At 37.3% G+C, this 17471-nt stretch overlaps 1 protein-coding gene across 2 annotated transcripts in view; it reads left to right on the forward strand.

Annotated features, from left to right (window-relative positions):
• Positions 1 to 17471, forward strand: part of SLAIN2 (SLAIN motif family member 2) — an 83111-nt gene that overhangs the window by 18033 nt on the left and 47607 nt on the right. For both annotated transcript variants that reach the window (XM_027598721.2, XM_027598722.2), the window contains exon 2: positions 16858 to 17006. In XM_027598721.2, the coding sequence (XP_027454522.1) occupies positions 16858 to 17006 (149 nt within the window). The remainder of the gene's footprint in view (positions 1 to 16857; positions 17007 to 17471) is intronic.

Here is a 17471-nt window from a genome sequence, read left to right on the forward strand (position 1 = left end):
AATGGACACCTTTAGGAACAGACTAGCTTATTGAAGAGGAAGGCTTTTTAAAACTAGGTCTTTAAACTAGGTGTGGCTCCAAAAAATGCAAAACCTACAGTTTGCTTTGACTTTGAAAAGGCTCAAATGCTGAAATAAAAGTGAAATTTCTTAAAGGTGTTAAAGGGTATATAGGGAGGAAAAGAAAAAGTGATTGTATCTCCTTGAAATGTGAAAAGCAATAAAAACAAGATAATGCAGTACCATAATATCCGATATGAAATTTGTGAAAGTATTTGGAAAGGTAAGGTGAAGAGGGAGATAGTGTTTAGTTAAAAATTAGAGGTTTAGAATCCATGAGGATGAATCAAACCATCTCCCACTTCTACAGTTTACTAAAAGGAAACTCCTCCCACACACAGCCCTCTATTCAAGAGATTTTGCTCATTTCTGTGTGAGAAATAAGTACCAACTTTGTGAGAGTAAAAAAGTACCAACTTTGTGTGGCTGTTAAAGGGTTTTGTTTGAAAGGTGTGAATAAGAAGCAAGGGTGGGCCAGGCCAAGTTTGTAAGTGGCCTGTATGTCTGATAACATTGAGGAATGGAACTTAATAGATGCTATTGAGTTAGGTTTTAGAAGTATGTATTTAGTGCCTATTTAGTATTTTATAAGAATAATGTAATTAGATTGTATGTCTTTATTAATATTAGCTGCAGAAATAATTTAGTAATTTCAGGATGTATTTTTTGAGTGGGCTTGCTAATTTCCTTTCTAGGAGGGAGATAATTGACTTGTGTTGACTTGTCATACTAAAATTCTTGTTTGCCATTGGTTATTTTTAGCTAGGGCTGTTCTGGAGAGGATTAAAAAATGAAATTTAAAAAACTGATGAATCCTAGAAACCTGAGTCTAGAGGCTTGGAACTTGTGTCACAAGCAGGCATTACAGGTCTCAATGGTAGTACATCAAGTGAATAAGAGAGGCTAACAAATAGCACTGTGTATAATCTAGTTTTGTCCTAATTCATCTTTAGTTTCCTGTCTAGCACCGTGCCTGGCCAATGGTAACTGCTACGTTAATATTTCTTTAAATGAGCAAGTAGAACTTGGTACTAAGGCTTCAGGGTACTTACAGTTTAATTTGGAGACAGAATGAACACGGAATTTGGTTCTCTCTGAAACCAACAATGAGAGTTCATAGAAGAAAGGCTTATATGGACTTGAATGTGACAAAGGATTTAGGTACAGGTGGAAGGTATCTCTTGCTGTTCTGTCAGAATCAAAAAGGATGAGTACTGTATTTGAGTAGGGTAAAGAGAAAGCCTGGGAAGATTCCTCAGTGAAGTATGTTGGGGAACAAGCGAGAAATAGTTGAATCATTGGGTTTGGGACCATATTGTGGTTGGCCTGTGAAATCTAAGAAGAGATTTTTGAGTGGTGGAATATTCTTAGCAAAATGGTGTTTTGGAAAGATTATTAGTATGACAATTGTATGTAGGTGGGAACAGAAGGCAGAGCTATGCTTTAAGGGCTAGAAAACTGAGCCTCTGAGTTTTATCAGCCTCTTGTGCCCAGAAACACATGGCAAAACTGGAATTCAAGCCAAAGTATTGAGTGATATTCTTTCCATTTCATCCCAACTCTTCATAATTGATTACATAAAAATCATCGTATCAAAGTAAATGATTAAAGATCAAAGTAATTCCTCTTTTTTTTTTTTAAGATTTTATTTATTTGACAGAGACACAGCGAGAGAGGGAACACAAGTAGGGGGGGTGGGAGAGGGAGAAGCAGGCCTCCCGCAGAGCAGGGAGCCCGATGCAGGGCTCGGGCTCGATCCCAGGACCCCGAGATCATGACCTGAGCCAAAGGCAGACGGTTAACGACTGAGCTACCCAGGCACCCCAGAGTAGTTCCTCTTATAAGACATTTACATTGTTTAAAAACAGCATTTTGGTCTTACTAGCTTTTTTTTTTTTAAGATTTTTTATTTATTTATTTGACAGAGAGACAGCGAGAGAGGGACCACAAGCAGGGGGAGTGGGGGAGGGAGAAGCAGGCTTCCCTCCCGAGCAGGGAGCCGGATGCAGGACTCTATCCCAGGACCCCGGCAGGCAACGCTTAACAACTGAGCCATCCAGGCGCCCCCTTACTAGCTTTCTTATATGAGGATATTGACATTTGGGGCCAGATAATTCTTTGTTGTGGAGGCTGTCCTGTGCATTGTAGGATGTCTCCAGACATTGCCAGATGTCCCCTGGGGGCAAAATCACCTTAGATAATTGCTTTACAGCATACTTATACGATGCAGCCTCAACCTAACCAGAAGTATTTAGTGCTGTGTTGCAGGAATAAGGATTGCATTCTAGTAACTGTGTTCCCTTTACATTTCCAAGTCATGAACTAGTAATGTTCTGAACATTAAGAAAACTAAAGTAATTTATTGTACAAACCTGGGCTCTATTTGAGAGTCAAGGGAGTGCTAGGATGCCAAAACAACAGGCTTAAATTAGGACTTCCCTGGGCAAACTGGATGAACGGTCATCCTATGAGTTAATCTTCACACATACATTCGGTACTTACTATGAGTAGAGTAGTATGTTAAAGTGGTAAGAAGTCGACATGAGAACTATGGTGGTTGGAAAGCCTCATGAAAAAGGCAAGTCTTGAAGTGAGGCTTGAATTAGATCAGGAAAATGAAAAGGAAATTCTGCCTCCTACCCCCATTGTTAAAATTATGAACAAAAACATCTATGGCTTAACTATCCAGGATGCATGAGATGAACATTTATTTGTCTGGTTTGGCTGGACAAGAGGGTTTTTTACTGGAGTACATGGGAGAGAAGATCAAAGGATGTCATTTTGGATGAGATAGCAAGATCTTAAAAATTAAGCTGGGGGCTATATTTGATGAGAAAGTTTCTGAGCTGTAAAACAATGTTATACTGATCTGTATTTTAGCTAAATGGTAGTGGGCAGAGGATAGATTGGAAGAGTAAAAGTCTAGTAGGTATGGGGAAACCACTTGAGATTATTAAATTGCTTATGTTGGGTGAGATGAGGGTCTAGACTTGAGTGAAGTCAGTGGAAATGAAAAGGAAGGGATGGATTTTAGGGGCATTAATGAATTGATAGGATGTGTTGATTGAGCACATTGAATATGTAGAGAGAGGAAACAGTCAAGGTTAGCATAAAACTTTCATTGACTGGAAAAAATAGTGGTGCCATTTTGTGTGTGTTTGGAGGTATTTGATTTTGGGAGCATGTCTGTAGTAAACCATTGGAGCCCTATGATACTCAGGAGAAAAATTAGGACTATAACTATTTGAAACTAATATATGTCCAAAGAATGATAATTGGTTATGATGAAACAAAAAAAAGCTTCTTCAAATTAAAAGTTTCTGGTTAAATATAGAATAAAATAGTAGGAACAAATTTATAGTTGTATCCTGTGAGGCAGCAGTTGATAGAGTTAACAAAAATCCTGTGATACAGAAAATGTGTGACGAAATAAAACTCGATTTTTACACTTGTAATGTGTATTTTCAGACCCTATGTCATCACTTCTAGTTTTGGTAATTAAACTTTAGTAAGTGATATGGCAAAAACTGATGGGAAAGGAAGAAAGTTAAGAGATGGAGAATAGGTTAAATTTAGTCTCTTAAAGACCCTGGCATAATTGATAACTGTCCTTGGGAGAGATCCTGGTTAGTTGTTATGAGTATTTTGAAAGGAACAAATGAAGTGGAGTGGATACGAATTAAATAGAAAAAAAATGTTTAAAAAAAATTTTTTTAAATAGAAAAAATTTAGTTCTCATCTTGCAACTAGAGTTTACTAAGTGGTACAATCAAGAATAACTGTAGAATTTTTGTATAATTTTTCAAGAAAAAGTGCAGTGCCCTGTTATGGATGCTTTTTTTTTTTTAAGATGTATTTATTTATTTTGAGAGACTGAGAATGAGAGAGAGAGAGCGAGCGAGCGAGCACATGAGAGGGGGGAGGGTCAGAGGGAGAAGTAGACTCCCCGCCAAGCAGGGAGCCCTGTGCGGGACTCGATCCCGGGACTCCAGGATCATGACCTGAGCCGAAGGCAGTTGCTTAACCGACTGAGCCACCCAGGCGCCCCCCTGTTATGGAATCTTTATAGTTATTTCTTTCATTCATTCTGCAATATTGAATTCCTTTTCTACTATGTGCAGGGCAGGTTTCTTTGGGGTTGAGGGTAGAGCATAAGAGATGATGGGGATGCCTGGAGTCCCATATGAAAGACAGTTACATAATATATAAATAAATATATTTATATATAAATAAATTGTATTTACACACACACAACTACAAATTCTAACAATGGAGGACTAGATTGGGTTTTCTTTCTAGGAAAATGTCAGTTCTAGAAATACCGTCCCTCTTGCCTCTCAAAAGTATTTTATGCATTCTAACCATTTCAGTATACAGTATATGTTAGGAATCCTCACATACTCTTATCTTTCTTTTTAAAAAACTCAAAAAGAGAATGTCTGAGCTGCTCTTAATATTAATTTTAATTCTATAAACAGTACAGAGTACCATTCTCACTTCTACTCTGGCATGTAACATAAAAATATTGCCAGATTTTCTTTAGCACTTCAGTTACCTGATGTTTTAGGCCAACCTGTTGTTGGGGATAAACACATATTTGAATACAGATATGTAAACATATCTATCAAATACATAATATATCACACATACATTGGGTACTTACTATGAGTAGAGTAGTATGTTAAGGTGATAAGTAGTCATGAGAACTATGGTGGTTGGAATGCCTCATGAAAAAGGCAAGTCTTGAATTCGTCTTAAAGTGAGGCTTAGATTCCTCCAATTATTTTGTTCATATTTTCACAAAGTGGATAAAATATTTAATTTTATAATTCGAGAAACTAATTTTAGAACCTGTAGGAATACTGCAAATACAAAATTCTCTGATAAAAGAGTTGTTTAATCTTTATTGTATTAACACACCTTTGTTACCAGTGTGTTGTGGATTCTAACTTTCTTTTTTAATAAAGATTTTATTTATTTACTTGAGAGAGAATGAGAGAGAGAGCAGGAGAGAGGGGAGGGTCAGAGGGAGAAGCAGACTCCCTGCTGAGCAGGGAGCCCGATGCGGGACTCGATCCCAGGACTCCAGGATCATGACCTGAGCTGAAGGCAGTCGCTTAACCAACTGAGCCACCCAAGCACCCTTGTGGATTCTAACTTTATGCTCTATCTTTTCTCAGATACTTGTGCAGAAACTTTCTTAACAATGAGAAAAATATATTAATTTTTAAAACCTAACCTTAGTTGACAAATTGTTAAAAGTCATTATAGTATGTAGGCATTATTACCCGGGATTTGAAGGACATGTCATTTGCTAAAAGTTATGACTTGTAAGCCATAAGTACCATGGCTTCTACAGATAAAATCCTGTTTAAGGCATTTCACCAATAAAAAAAAAAGTTATTAACCAGCAAAGTACTCTAAAAGAATCAGTGTGGATTGTACACAAACACACACACTTCATATACATGTAACCTATATATCTGTATGTAAATATATACACACACACAAATTTATGTTCTCTGTGGACTAAAAAATTCTGCTTTTAGTAGTAATTGTTATATTGTATGTGGTTGTGGCTGAAATTATATGTTTAGTTAGTATACATAAGGACTGTCATGCTCTGCCGCTATTGTCAAAATTTTGCAGTCTGGTTTAGTTTGAGACTCCCAGCCTTCCTGATGTCTTTTCTCAAACAAAACAAAACACCAAAAAAAAAAAAAAAAACCCTCAGTTTTTGATTGCTGCACTCAAAGTTGGTCTCATTGTAACTATTGTTTCCCAGCAGTTCGTGGCTATGCCTCAAACACTAGAAAATTGTCTTTTTAAAGAAGTAGTTTCCAACCTCACTTTTGTGGAATCCCAGAGAACATCAAAACTGTTTTGATTTTCTTTTTTTTTTTATAAAGATTTTATTTATTTATTTGAGAGAGAGAGAGAATGAGAGATAGAGAGCATGAGAGGGAAGAGGTTCAGAGGGAGAAGCAGACTCCCCGCCCAGCAGGGAGCCCGATGCGGGACTCGATCCCGGGACTCCAGGATCATGACCTGAGCCGAAGGCAGTCGCCTAACCAACTGAGCCACCCAGGCGCCCAAAACTGTTTTGATTTTCTTAAAATTAAAAAACTCTTGCCATACTGGAATGAGAATCAACAGAGTCATGAAATGAAAATGGAAGCATAGAGTGTCACTGTTTGAAACTTTGGAATTCACTGTTTTAAAGCTTTTCTTTAGTCTTTTCGGCTTGCTTGCTTGCTCTGCCCTGTTTTTTGGCTCACTGTGTTGTATTCTGCTGTCATACTTTCTGTTTATATATGTGTCCTACCTACCCTGTAGCTAATGTCACTTAAGTGCTTGTGAACTGTTTTGTTTTCTTTAAATATTATTTCTTTGTCAGAGAGAGAGAGCACAAGCAGAGGGAGTGGCAGGCAGATAGAGAAGCAGGCTCCCCGCTGAGCAGGGAGCCCAATGCAGGACTCGATCCCAGGACCCTGGGATCATGACCTGAGCAGAAGGCAGACGCTTAACCGACTGAGCCACCCAGGAGTCTCAGTGCTTGTAAACTGTATAAGAATTTCTTAATGAATTTGCTTTGCTAATAATTGCCATTATTATTGGTAATACCAATGATAGTTCTCTAAAAACCAGAAGAGTATTTTATATTTCTTCATATAAATGTAGTATATATGCCTTTAAGTCTGCTAATGGGCCAAATATAATAGTTAATGGCATGATCAATCTAAAATTTCAAAAAGACTCTTGCTATATATATAAACTGAAGATATTTTTTCTTTTTTCTTTTTAAAGATTTTATTTATTTATTTGAGAGAGAGAATGAGAGAGCGTGAGAGGGGGGAGGGTCAGAAGGAGAAGCTGAGCAGGGAGCCCGATGTGGGACTGATTCTGGGACCCCAGATAGATCATGACCTCAGCCGAAGGCAGTTGCTTAATCAACTGAGCCACCCAGGCACCCGAAGAGCTTTTTTTCAATTGAGAATGGAGTTCTGATTTTTTTTATTGTAATAGTGGGATCAGTTACAACTTTATGCTCTATGGTTGGTAGGGCTTAGGAAAAGAGAACAGGGAAACCGCAGGAGCCATTAGAATGATGAGTATACTGGAGTTTTTTGTTTTTAAGTAAATTCTACCCCCATCGCGGGGCTCAAATTCACCATCCTGAGATCGAATCCAATGCTCTACCGACTGAGCCAGCCAAGAGGCTCATTAGGCAGTAAAATATAATAGTTAAGCGCACAGGTTCTGGAGTTAACTTGGTTTTGTCACTTAGTAACTATGTCACTTCGGACAAGTCATTTATCTCATTGTGTCTCAGTGACCTTATCTGTAAAATAGGGATTAAATATAATATAATTAACCAACTGAGCCACCCAGGCGTGCTTTATTATTATTATTTATTTTTTTTTAAAGATTTTTTATCTATTTATTTGAGAGAGAGAGAATGAGAGAGAGAGAGAGAGAGCACATGAGAGGGGGGAGGGTCAGAGGGAGAAGCAGACTCCTTGCTGAGCAGGGAGCCCGATGTGGGACTCGATCCCGGGACTCCAGGATCATGACCTGAGCCGAAGGCAGTTGCTTAACCAACTGAGCCACCCAGGCGCCCTATTATTTTTTTAACATTTAAGCTAGGTCTGAGTTAACAGCCATCTGTTTTTTTTTTTCTTTTAAGATTTTATTTATTTAAGAGAAAGAGAGAGAGACAGTGAGAGAGACCACGAGAGATCACAAGCAGGAGGAGAGGGAGAAGCCAGCTCCCGGCGAGTAGGGATCCCAACTCGGGCTCAATCCCAGGACCCCAGAATCATGACCTGAGCCAAAGGCAGACTCTTAACAGATGGAGCCAGCCAGGCGTCCCCCATAACAATTTTAATATAACTTTTATTTTTACTTTAAAGTTAAATCTTTATTGTTAGCTTCACTAGCTTACTTTCAGCTGACTACAATATGAAAAGGGATTACTATGGTTACCATAAATTCAGCAAAGTAACTCCAGTCTCCCTTCCTATCCATTATTTATTTATTTTTCCATCATTCAGTTATATGTCTACTATGTGTTCATCATAAAGTCAGGAGAGACTTATTCCAAACTGTAAATAACTTGGGATAGAACTGGTAGGGAAAGGGAGGTTATTACCACTCCTTACATTTATATATTTCTATATTACTGAAAGTCATCATACTTTTTAAAAATATAATAGTTATATTCTTGGCCTTTTTTCTTTTTTTTTTTTTAAGATTTTATTTATTTGACAGAGCAAGAGAGCACAAGCAGGAGGAACAGTAGAGGGAGAGGGAGAAGCAGGCTTCCTGCCAAGCAGGAAGCCTGATGTGGGACTCGATCCCAGTACCCTGGGATCATGACCTGAGCCAAGGTAGACACTTAACCATCTGAGCTACCCAAGCGTCCCTGTTCTTAGCTGTTTTTATCACCAATCATATTGTAAAGGTATGTGTGACATATGGGCCGAAATATGATTTATTACTGTCAGTTTCATAATATTCTTAATTACATTTTGACTAGTTCTCTCAGACGGTATACATAAATTATATTAATGATGTTTAATTCTTCTGTAATGATCATTCTAAGGGAAAAAGTAATATCTTGGCCTTTTTTTTTAATTTTTAATTCAATTAATTAATGTATTATTGGTTTCAGAGGTACAGGTCTGTGATTCATCAGTCTTATCTAATACCCAGTGCTCATTACATCACATGGCCTCCTTAATCTCCATCACTGTTACCGCATCCCTCCACCCTCCTCCCCTATAGCAACCCTCAATCGTAGGAAACATCCTCTGATTAAGAGTCTCTTGGGTTTTTCTCCCTCTCTTGTTTAGTCTTGTTTTATTTTTTCCTCTCTTCCCCTATACTCCTCTGTTTTGTTTCTTAAATTCCACATATCAGTGAGATCGTATGATAATTGTCTTTCTCTGATGGACTTATTTCATTTAGCATAATATCCTCTAGTTCCATCCATGTTGTTGCAAATGGCAAGATTTCGTTTTTGATGGCTGTGTAATATTCCATTACACATATACACACACACACACACACACGCACGCACACGCACACACACCACACCACACCACATCTTTATCCATTCATCTGTCAGTGGACATCTGGTCTCTTTCCATAGTTTGGCTATTGTGGACATTGCTGCTATAAACATTGGGGTGCAGGTGCCCATTGGGATCACTGCATTGGTATCTTTGGGGTAAATACCCACTATCCAATTGCTGGGTCATAGGTAGCTCTATTTTCTACCCCTTTTTTTTTTTTAAGATTTTATTTATTTCTTTGACAGAGCAAGCAAACACAAGCAGGGGTTGCTGCAGGCAGAGGGAGAGGGAGAAGCAGGCTTCCCACTGGACGGGGAGCCCAATGCTGGGCTCCATCCCAGGACTCTGGGATTATGACCTGAGCTGAAGGCAGATGCTTAACCGGCTGAGCCAGCCAGGTGGCCCTATTTTCAACTTTTTTTTTTTTTTTAAGATTTTATTTAATTATTTGACAGAGAGAGACACAACGAGAGAGGGAACACAAGCAGGGGGAGCGGGAGAGGGAGAAGCAGGCTTCCCGCCGAGCAGGGAGCCCGATGTGGGGCTTGATCGCAGGACCCTGGGATCATGACCTGAGCTGAAGGCAGACGCTTAACAACAGAGCCACCCTGCGCCCCCCTATTTTCAACTTTTTGAGGAGCTTCCATACTGTTTTCCAGAGTGGCTGCACCAGCTTGCACTCCCACCAACAGTGTAGGAGGGTTCCCCTTTCTCCACATCCTTGCCAACATCTGTCATTTCCTGACTTGTGAATTTTAGCCATTCTGACTTATGTGAGGTGGTATTTCATTGTGGTTTTGATTTGTATTTCCCTGATGCTGAGTTATGTTGAACATTTTTTCATGTGTCTGTGAGGGCCAATTTGTTTCTAACAGATTTTTAAAACAGCTTTATTGAGATATTTTACATACTACAAAATTGGCATGTTTAAAGTGTACTATGGTTTTTAGTATTCAGTGATTTCTCGTATATTTACAGAATAATACAACCATCACCATAGTCTTGTTTCAGAATATTTTCAATTTACCCCAAAGAAACCATGTACCCATTGACAGTCACTTCCCATTTCTCTTCTCCCTATGCCCTCTCCAATCCCTAGGCAACCACTAAACTACTTTTTTGTCTCAAAAATTGGCCTATCCTAGACCTTCCGTATAAATGATATATAGGATGTGGTCTTTTGTGGCTGGCTTTTACTTAGTATAATGTTTATAAGGTTCACCCATATTTTAGCATTTTTATTGTCTCTAGTACATTTTTAAAAGTCTATTTTCAATTTATAAAATACTAACTTAAAAACTTCAAAAGGACTAAAATGAACAAAGTATAAAGTAGGTCTTTTGTAACTAGAATGAACGTTAGAGGAATTTTCTTTTTGATAGGACATAGTTAAGTGGCTGCAAAGTTGCTTTGTTAAAACACCTTGGTTCACCATGTAGTACTAGTCTTATGAGAGGTCTTGAAGAAAGATTTCCCTGATGAAGTGACATTTAAGCCGAGATGCAGTAAAAAGTAGGAATGGGATGGCTGAGGTTGGGCAGGGGAGGGTGAGATAAGCAAAAAGTAGAATTGAGCTTGTTTCAAAGGGGACAACATGCACATGTGACCTAGAAGTAAAAGTGTTCGGCTTTCCAGGAATAGAAGTTAGTACCATATGGCTGTTATTAAGATTTGGGTGGTGGAGGAGGGTGAGAAACGTAGCTTAAAAATAAAAGAGTATTGCAACAGTTAGATTACTGCTCATGCCTCAAGGGCTGTGGGGACCCATTTTTTGGAAAGGGCTCTATCATAAGGGCAAAAAGGAAAGTGGGACAGAATTTTTAGCACAGGAATATTAACATAGATTCATATTTTAGAAAACAGTTGGGCTTCATTGTATAGAAGGGATCAGAAAGAAGTAAGAGCAGAGATTTTCAGGGTGTTTTTTTGTTTTGTTTTATTTTAGGATTTTTTTCTTTTCAAAATTGTTTTGGCCATTCTTTGCCCTTTACATTTTCCTATAACTTTTAAAATTAGCTTGTCAATATCTATAAAAATGCCTGCTGAGATTTTTTAGGGATTGTGTCAGTTGTGTAGATCATTTTCCAAAAATTGGCATCTCAACAGTATTGAGTCTTCAGGTCTATGAACATAGTACATCTCTCCATTTATTTGAGTCGTCTTTAATTTATCTCAGCAATGTTTGTTTTCAGTGTACAACTCTTGTACTTCATTTGTTATATCCCATTTGAATTGTTCATTGATAATATATAGAAATACAATTGATTTTCTGCCTACTGAACTTATATCCCACGACCTTACTAAACACATTTATTCTAGTTGGGTGTTTTTGGTTTTGGTGGATTCCTACAAAGTCATTTCTATATACAGGATCATGCTGTCTGCAAATAAAGACTGTTTTTCGTTCTTTTCTAAGATTTTATTTATTTATTTGAGAAAGAGAGCACAGCCTGACACGGGGCTCGATCCCAGGACCCTGGGATCATGACCTGAGACGAAGGCAGACGCTTAATGACTGAGCCAACCAGGCGCCCCTGCTTCTTTCTTTTCAGTACGATGTCTTTAATATCTTTTTCTTGACTTCTACTGGCTAGACACTCCAGGATATCACTGTAGAGACATGATGAGCAGTTGCACCCTTAACTTTATTCCCAGTCCTAGAAGAATTCAGTCTTTTACCATTAGATCTATTTTTCTGAGAGAGTTTGTAAAGGATTGGCATTTTTTTTCTTTAGTGTTGATAACATTAATAAGTGAAGGCATCTGGGCATGGGGTTTTCTTTGCAGTAAGATTTCTAATTCCTAATTCAATTTCTTCAGATTTTCTATTTCTTTGTGAGTCCCATTTGGTAACTTGTATCTTTCTAAGAATTTGTATATTCTATTTAAGTTACCTGTTTGCATAAAATTGTTCATAATATTCCTTTATCATCTTATTTGTAGCAATGTTCACTCTTTCTAATTTTGGTAATTAGTGTTTTCTAACTTTTTTTGGTAGATCTGAAGATTTACCATTTTTAGATCTTTTCAAACAACCAACTTTGGTTCCCCCCCATCTATTTTTCTATTTTTCTATTTTGCTAATATTTATATTTTCCCTCCTTCTGACTGCCTTTTGTTTAATTTGCTCTTCCTTTTTTATGCTTAGATTGTTGATTTGAGACCTCTTTTCTTTCCTAATGATTTTAAAATTCTAAATTTGCTTCTAAGTACTTCACTGTCTTCATCACCTAATTGGTATTTATATTTTGTTTTTTTTTCAGTTCAAGATATTTTCTAATTTCCCTTGTGATATATTCTTTGACCTGTGGTTATTTATAAGTGTGTTGTTTAATTTCTAAATATTTGGGATTTACTAACTTTCTGTTGATTACTAATTTAATTCCATTGTGGTTTGAAGTTTTTAAACTCAAAAGACTTTTTCATGGTTGAATTGGTCTGACCTGAAGAATGTTCCATGTGTACTTAAAAAGAACGTGTATTCTGGGCGCCTGGGTGGCTCAGTTGGTTAAGCGACTGCCTTCGGCTCAGGTCATGATCCTGGAGTCCCGGGATCGAGTCCCGCATCGGGCTTCCTGCTCAGCAGGGAGTCTGCTTCTCCCTCTGACCCTCTTCCCTCTCGTGCTTTCTATCTCTCATTCTCTCTCTCTCTCAAATAAATAAATAAAATCTTTAAAAAAAAAAAAAAAAAAGAACGTGTATTCTGTTATTGGGGGATTGAGTGCCCCTTAATTGTCAGTAAAGTAAAATTGATAATGTTCAAGATTTCCATATCCTTACTGATTTCTCTACGTAGCTCTTTTTTTTTCAGGAAGAGGAAGCTATTGAAAACTCCAAATAAAATTTTTCAATTGTCTCTTTTTCCTTTTATTCTGCTACTGTTAGTAGGTATCTTTACATTTGATTGTTCTACCTTCCTGATATATTTATATGTTTTTCTTTGTCTCTAGTAATATTTATCTTAAACTCCAGCTCTCTTATGGTTACTATTTGCATGGTATATCTTCTCATCTTTTAGTTCAACCTACTTGTGACTTTGGTTTTTTTGTTTGTTTGTTTTACCCTCTGAGCAGAGAGCCTGACATGGGGCTTGATCCCAGGACCCTGGGAGGCTCTTAACCAGCTGAGCCACCCAGGCTCCCCGATTTGTGACTTTGAATCTCAGGTGTTTCTTTTATAGATAACATATAGTTGGGTCTTTTTTTTTTTTTTAATCCAGTCTGACCATCTCTTTTGAATAGATTGTTTATAGTCTTGTTCACATTTAATGTAATCATTGCTGTGGTTAGATTCATGTCTGCCATTTTGCTTTTTGTTTTCAATTTGACTCAAGTGTTTTTGTTCTCTGTCCCTCCTTTAACTGTTTTTTGTTTTTTTGTTTTGTTTTGTTTTGGTATGATGAGTGATTTCCGGTTGTATCCTGGACATTCTGGGTGTTATATTGTGAGACTCATAATCATATTTCTTCTTTTTTAGTAAGCAGTCTTGTTTAGATGTAATGCATGGGGTAGATGTTCAGCTCCCTGCCAGGCCCTGGCTCACACTGTCTCCTTCCAGATGGATGGGTGGGGTATAAAATCAGCTCTGTACTGGGCTCTGCTGACATGTAAAGGCCTGGGAAAGGGAGATGAGGTGCTCACTCCCCCTTGTCTCCTGCGTTGTTGATGCTGGGTGGCGGTAGAGAGAGGCTCTATGACTTAATTTTAGCAGAATTAGGGTAATGAAGTTATATGCTTCACGTTTTCTTGGCAAGTAAAAACCTGACAAATCTCAACCTGTTGTAAGTTGCATTAGCCATCTATATACTGGTGGTGTCCATCAGAACTAAGTTCCTCCTCATTAAGCCAAATATTATTATTTAAAAACTTCAAAAGCACCAGAGTGAGGGTGCCTGGGTGGCTCAGTTGGTTGGGCGACTGCCTCCGGCTCAGGTCATGATCCTGGAGTCCCGGGATCGAGTCCCGCGTTGGGCTCCCTGCTCAGTGGGGAGTCTGCTTCTCCCTCTGACCCTCTTCCCTCTCGTGCTCTCCATCTCTCATTCTCTCTCTCTCAAATAAATAAATAAAATCTTTAAAAAAAAAAAAAGCAGAGTGAGAAAAATGTTTTTAGTAGGCAAAATTTGAAGAAGTCTATGTGTGCAAAAGTTATTTGGAAGAAGTCTATGTGTTTGTGAGAAACAAAGGAGATAATATGTATAGTTATTCAAATATTTTTATTACGGATTTTTCTTTAAAATTCAGGGACTGAAACACCTTGGTCTTGCTAAAAGAAGATCCAGTTACAAGCTACAACTCAGTTTATGTGTCCTCTGGCAGGTTTAGAAGTACTTTGAAACCTCAAGCAAAGATTGACCAAAGAATTATTTTTGTGCCAATACCATTTGGGCCACAGCACTCCAGTTTTAGACTTGGGGGTAGTGATGGAGCACTGAAATAAGAGGAGAGAGTGATAGGAGATAGTTGGCATACTCAGGGGTTATTGAATCCGTCTCCCTCTTTTCATCACTCTAGGAATGTACAGGTTGCTACATTAACTTTTATCTGTTAATGGAAGGAAGGGGCAGTCTCTATTGCCAGTTAGGGAAGTAAATATAGGAATAGTGGGGGGGAAGGTAGTTTGTACATGTAGGATCAGCAAGACTTAGTAACATTATTGGTGAAGGTAGGAAATAAAACAGATGGAGGAATCCAAAATTACTCTTATATTTTTAGCTTTTATAACTGAAAGAATGGTGCCATTGACAAAAATAGGAAAGCTACCATGCATGTGATATAGGAGAGATGATGATGCTTTAGTGTAATTGATTTTGAATTATTGTTTTATTCAATTAGTTTATAGTAGATTCTATCTTTTTAAAGATTCTAAAAGCACCTTACAATTTTTTATAAAAGTTTTATCAGTATATAACTTACATACCCCAAAATTTACCCATACTTGTATAATTTATGTACAAGAAAACTCATCATATAATTCAAGAATTTAGTATATTTACAATCATGACATTGTTACCACAGCCATCAGCACCATGTAATTTTAGAAAATTTATATCACCCTGAAAGAAATCTCTTTCCCATTCCTACCTCCAGTCCTAGGCAATGACTAATCTACTTTCTGCTCTGTGTCCTTTTCTAGACATTTCATATAAATGGAATCATATAATATGTGTGTTTTTGGTGGCTGGCTTCTTTGAGCATGCTTTTGAAGCTCACTCATGCTCCTTGCACTTTTTACTATTAGTATATTCCTCTGCTATTAGCTATGAAACGTAGTATACATGAATCATATGGGTAAATTGTGTGAAACCAGTCAGTGTAGGGAAAAGTTATATGTTGAAAGAAAGCTATCAGAAAGTGATTTTATTGGTACTTATTCATCTATAGAGGTTTTGTTTGCTAAGTATTTGCTAACCTAGAATATCTGTATATGATAGTTATCACAATTAAAATGGGAATGCTGAGATAGAGATTTATTATGAAACATTGTAATATTTAAGTTGGAAAGAGAATGAACCCCCTTGGTTTCTTTTCTTTTTGAACTGTTAATAAGTTATTTACTAAATTGAGATTTTATTTCATTTTTTGTCCAAATGAACATGGATTTTGACTAGAGAAATGATTATTTACCCTATTAGTCTTGATTATCTTGATCAGAGCTAAATAGTTGATGTGAGTGACACACCTAAGTTATAAGTAGGGGAGATGAGAAAAGAGATGGAAAATGTATATATTGTCACTAGAAAGTAGTTCGTCAATTCTGGTACAGTAGAGATATATTTAAATATTTATGCCAGAACACACTTCATTTTATTGCCCTACCTTGATTAATGTAAAATATGAAATTACAAACTCCTGGCCTTATTGAGACATTTAACTATGTGGATAAATCAAAGTATACTTTTGTTTACTTCATTAATTCCACTTAAGGTGTCTTAATTTGGGAATCACTCTGGGTAGAATTCAGTTAACTTCACATTTTTCATATGGCATCATATTTGAAATAAATCAGTATCAATTGACATAATCTAGACCAATCTGAGGAAAAAACTATGAAGTAGAAAATTTAAGTGTTTCCCTCCCTTGTCTTCTCACCTTTTCTTTTGTATCCTTCCACAGGAGCTTATAAAATACTGTCCTACTCTTTGCCAAGACTGAAGTAAATTTAATAAATGGATTCATACTAAGTTATTAAGGATTTAAAGTATTGCTTTTTTCTGATGTATCAAAGCTTGAAAAGAGGGCTACAGAGTGTACCGCTTAACTAAAAGGAATTAATTACTAATGGTAGTTTTGGGTCGTTTGTGGTAGGAAGGGAACTAGGAGGTGGAAAACAAGGTATTTATCTCCTCATTCTGTCTCCTAGACAATACTTAATGATATGGTTATATTAGGGAGTTGGTCAAGTACTAGTGAAAACAGCATAAACTGTAAAGACAGATGTTTGCTCATAGTTTTTGTAATGAGACTAAAAGAGAAAAATAAGACATTTTAGGATTGGACAGTTGGCTTCATTTGGGTTTATTTAAAATTTGAAATTTCAGTTAATTTTGTTCGTTTTAGTGTCATTTTCTTTTTACGCACAAAGTAAAATGTGGATGATTTTAAAGATGATCTGTGACACCTACGACGCCCCCTCCCAATTTAAATCTGTCCAAAAGGATCTCTGTCTTCTGACCTTGTGCTTAATAATGAATGTCACCCTTTTTGTTTTTGTTTTCTTCTAGGCTGTATTCATCACCAAAGAAAAAACTTACACCAATGCAGAAATCAGTTAGTCCATTAGTTTGGTGCAGGCAAGTTTTGGATTACCCAAGTCCTGATGTTGAATGTGCTAAAAAGTCTCTTATCCACAAACTTGATCAAACTATGTCAGGTATGTCTTAATTTTACTTGTAAATTCATCTCTTTTTTTAATCAAAAACCAGATAAATGTTGAGTGGGTATGTTTTTAGGAAGGCAGTTCTTTGCTTGCTAGTGTTTTTTGAATCTCATTGTGCATGCCATCATGAGTTTTTGCCATATGCACATAATCCTGTGCTATTAATAGTTTTTCCCCCCAATCTTTTTATTTTTATTTCACTTCATCCTGAAGAATAATATCCATGGAGGCACCTGGGTGGGTCAGTTGGTTAAGCGTTTGCCTTCGGCTCAGGTCATAGTCCTGGGGTTCTGGGATGGAGCCCCACATTAGGTTCCTTACTCAGCTGGTAGTCTGCTTCTCCCCCTGACCCTCCCTCCTGCTCATGCATGCGCACTCTCCCTCTCTCTCTCCTTCTCTCTCTCAAATGAATAAGTAAAATCTTAAAAAAATAATATCCATGAAATAATGGGTTTTTGC

This window comes from Zalophus californianus, chromosome 2 (genome assembly GCF_009762305.2).
Source record: "Zalophus californianus isolate mZalCal1 chromosome 2, mZalCal1.pri.v2, whole genome shotgun sequence".
NCBI classification, from domain to species: Eukaryota; Metazoa; Chordata; class Mammalia; order Carnivora; family Otariidae; genus Zalophus; species Zalophus californianus.